The 3,016-nt window shown below is 53.4% G+C and overlaps 1 protein-coding gene across 3 annotated transcripts in view; it reads left to right on the plus strand.

Moving 5' to 3' along the window:
* The first annotated feature begins 633 nt into the window (after positions 1-633).
* The window catches only part of Clasrp (CLK4 associating serine/arginine rich protein), a 22,420-nt gene continuing 20,037 nt past the window's right edge, over positions 634-3,016 (plus strand). For all 3 annotated transcript variants that reach the window (XM_055615498.1, XM_055615499.1, XM_055615500.1), the window contains exons 1-2: positions 634-677; positions 1,770-1,885. In XM_055615498.1, coding sequence (XP_055471473.1) covers positions 1,787-1,885 — 99 coding nt within the window. In that variant the 5' untranslated portion in view covers positions 634-677; positions 1,770-1,786. The remainder of the gene's footprint in view (positions 678-1,769; positions 1,886-3,016) is intronic.

Consider the following 3,016-nt stretch of genomic DNA (forward strand, 5'->3'; position numbering starts at 1 on the left):
ACACACACACACACACACACACACACACACACACACACACACACACATTTTATTCTACACGCTCTGGTTCTGTTGTTCTAGAGAACCCTGACTAATACACAACATATCCGATGCCCTCGTCTGGCTTCCAAGGGCATCTACATACACTCAGGCATACATACAAATAAATCCTTTAAAAAGATCTCTATTTTTGTGTTTTATGCATTTGGGTGTTTTCTCTGCATGTATGCACACCAGAAGAGGGCACTGGATCCCATGGGACCGCACTTACACACTCTGGTCGTGAGCCGCTGGCAATTAAACTCAGGACCCTGGCAAGGGCAGCTCATGTTCTTAACCGCTAAGCCATCTCTCCAGCCCCTAAAATAAATATATCTTTACAAACAATAACAACAAAATGTGTCTGGAAAGCTGGGTTTCTCGGCTTGCGCTTCCAGGCCACCGGGCCAGTAGGCCCCGCCCCAGATAGTGCCACCCTAGGCCCCGCCCACAAATCGAACCAACCACGAGATCACCCCCACCCCACGACCATGTCCACTTCCCAGATTCCTCCCTCGCGACTGCGGAAGTGCCCTCTGCGCGGCGCGGCCTCTCTCCTTCGCTCAACCTCTGACTTCCGCTTCCGGTGCGGGTTGCGAGCGCGCGCGAGCGCAGCAGTGGGAGGCGGCGACCAGCCGGTGAGTGCAGGCGTCCGACCCCGACCTCCCGACTTCCGAGCGGTGAAGGTCGGGCCTCATAATTGCCCGAGGCGCCCCCGGGATAGCCGGGGCTGTCCGCTGGGCCCCGAGGGCGGCCCCACCTGCTTCCGTCCTGACAGGCCTCAGGCTGCGCCCCTCACCCCTCCTCGGGCCCGAGTCCGTGCTCTGGGGCTCGGCCCGGACTCGACTCCCCAGACGCAGCTCTGCCCCTGCCGCACACCCACCGGGCCCGCTGGTCTTTGTTTCGCCTGCATGCCCGGTCTGCTTCACAGCCCTCCTTTAGACCTCATCCTCCTGACCATCTCCATCCTCTGTCCACGCCCTTCGCCCGGCCTCACTCCCCAGCAGCATGTCAGTGCTGTGTTGCCCTCTCTACTAGCCTTATATTACCACTTTGCTGCAGCCTCCACCCCTTCCCCAAGCATAGCTCCTGCCTCTGGTCTTTGGGGCTCTTGTGAGCCCAGCCCTGGCAGCTCAGGATCGGCTTCAGATACTCCTTTCATTCCAAAAAAAAAAAGAATTTTTTTTTTTTTTTTCCAGACAGCATCTCACTATACAGCCTTGTCTCTCCTGGAACTCATTACATAGACCAGGCTGGTCCTAAAATGAGACATCCACCTGCCTCTGCCTTCCTGGTGCTGAGATCAAAGGCATGCACCACCTCCACAAGCCAAGTTGTTATTTTTTGGTTTTTGTTCTGTACTGTTGTGTATTAAATTAAAGCAGGATCTCCACATGTAGGCTACCCTGGACAATGTAGCCAAGGCTGGCCTTGAACTCAAGACGATTTTGTATCAACCTTCCGAGGGCTCCCTACTCTACAGGCTTTCATATGGACTTTATCATACAGAATCTAGGATCATCCTTTTCTCGGGGAGGATCTCACTGGGTCACCTGAGGGCGTTCTCATAGTGCCTGAGCCACAGCCCCAGCACTTCGCAGCAGAGCTTCTGTCGTAGCCAGGGGACTTGGGATTTAACATCAGATACGACACCACCTTGTTAGAGGACTGTAACAATGCCCTGCGTTTTTTACGGTCCATTTGACACGTGTGGTGTCCTCAACCCTCAGGTAGAGGCCTCACCACGATGTGGCACGAGGCTCGGAAGCATGAGCGAAAACTCCGAGGCATGATGGTGGACTACAAGAAGAGGGCAGAGCGGCGTCGGGAGTACTATGAGAAGATTGTGAGTGACCAGTCTTCATGGGGGTGAGGCCGCCAGAGGGGAGGGCCCTGGGCTTGGAAGTCTGTCAAGCCCAGAGCTCTGTTTCCTCAGGATCTTCTCTCTCTCCCTCTCCCTGTGACCACTTTCTGTGGTGTTGGAGATAGAAGTCTGTGCTTTGTGCAAGCCTTCTACCACCTGAGCTGCACCTTACCCTGCCTCTTTTTGAGACAATCTTGTTATGTAAATTGGGCTGGCCCCAGACTCCTCATCTCACTGCCTGTACCTCTGTGCTCAGCAAATAGTCATTTCCTCAGCCTGGTGGTTGGGGAGAGTTTGAGGTGTGCAAAACTGGTGTCAAAGACGGAAGCCTCCCGCAGCTCTATGAACACTCCAGAAGTGAGACTATATCTCTGCAGCATTCTCGGTGCTCCTCATCAGAGTGTGCCAAGGGTCCAGAACAGCGCAGCCCTTCACGAGGCTGAGCTTGGCATCTAGCAGTAGTACCCTCAGGATTCTGACGTTCCGTTGCTTTTGGAAAAAAACAGACAAACGTAAAAACCAGACATGGTGCTTTGGCTGAAAAGTCCTTGTGGCCTCTGCTGCCTTCTCAGTAGCTTTCTTGGCCGTCTTTGCTGGCTTTTTCCATATCTGCCACCACCGATAGGCCATTGGTCTATGATGCCTTACATTGTCTAACTTGCGTGTATTTGGGACCCACTAACTTGTGTGTATTTGGGGACCCACAAAGTGAAATGACAGTTGCTTACCTGGCTCAGTTTTTTTTTAAGTGACATTCCTGTAGACATTGTATCAACTATAGTGTTACTGCCCAACCTCTCTGTTCCCCTTGCCTTCAGCCTTGTTCCCTGAAACCATTCAGCAGACTAGAGAAGTCCTTCTGAATTGCAAAATTGGCCCTGTTCTTCCCTTGCTCGAATGCTGTGGCTCCTGAGTGCCTCAGGTAGAAGGCAGGCTTTTCAGCATAGCTTTCAAGACCCTACATGGCTTGGATTTTCCTTAGGAGGTGCTGAGAATGAAAGCCAGGGAAGGGCTTATGCCAGGGAGATGCACTAGCACACCCCCAGCCCCTCACTGGGGGAATCTAGGCAGGGATTCTACCACTGAGCCACACCCCAGCCCCTCACTGGGGGA

This window comes from Psammomys obesus, unplaced genomic scaffold (genome assembly GCF_907164565.1).
Source record: "Psammomys obesus unplaced genomic scaffold, mPsaObe1.curated_primary_1811, whole genome shotgun sequence".
Lineage (NCBI taxonomy): Eukaryota > Metazoa > Chordata > Mammalia > Rodentia > Muridae > Psammomys > Psammomys obesus.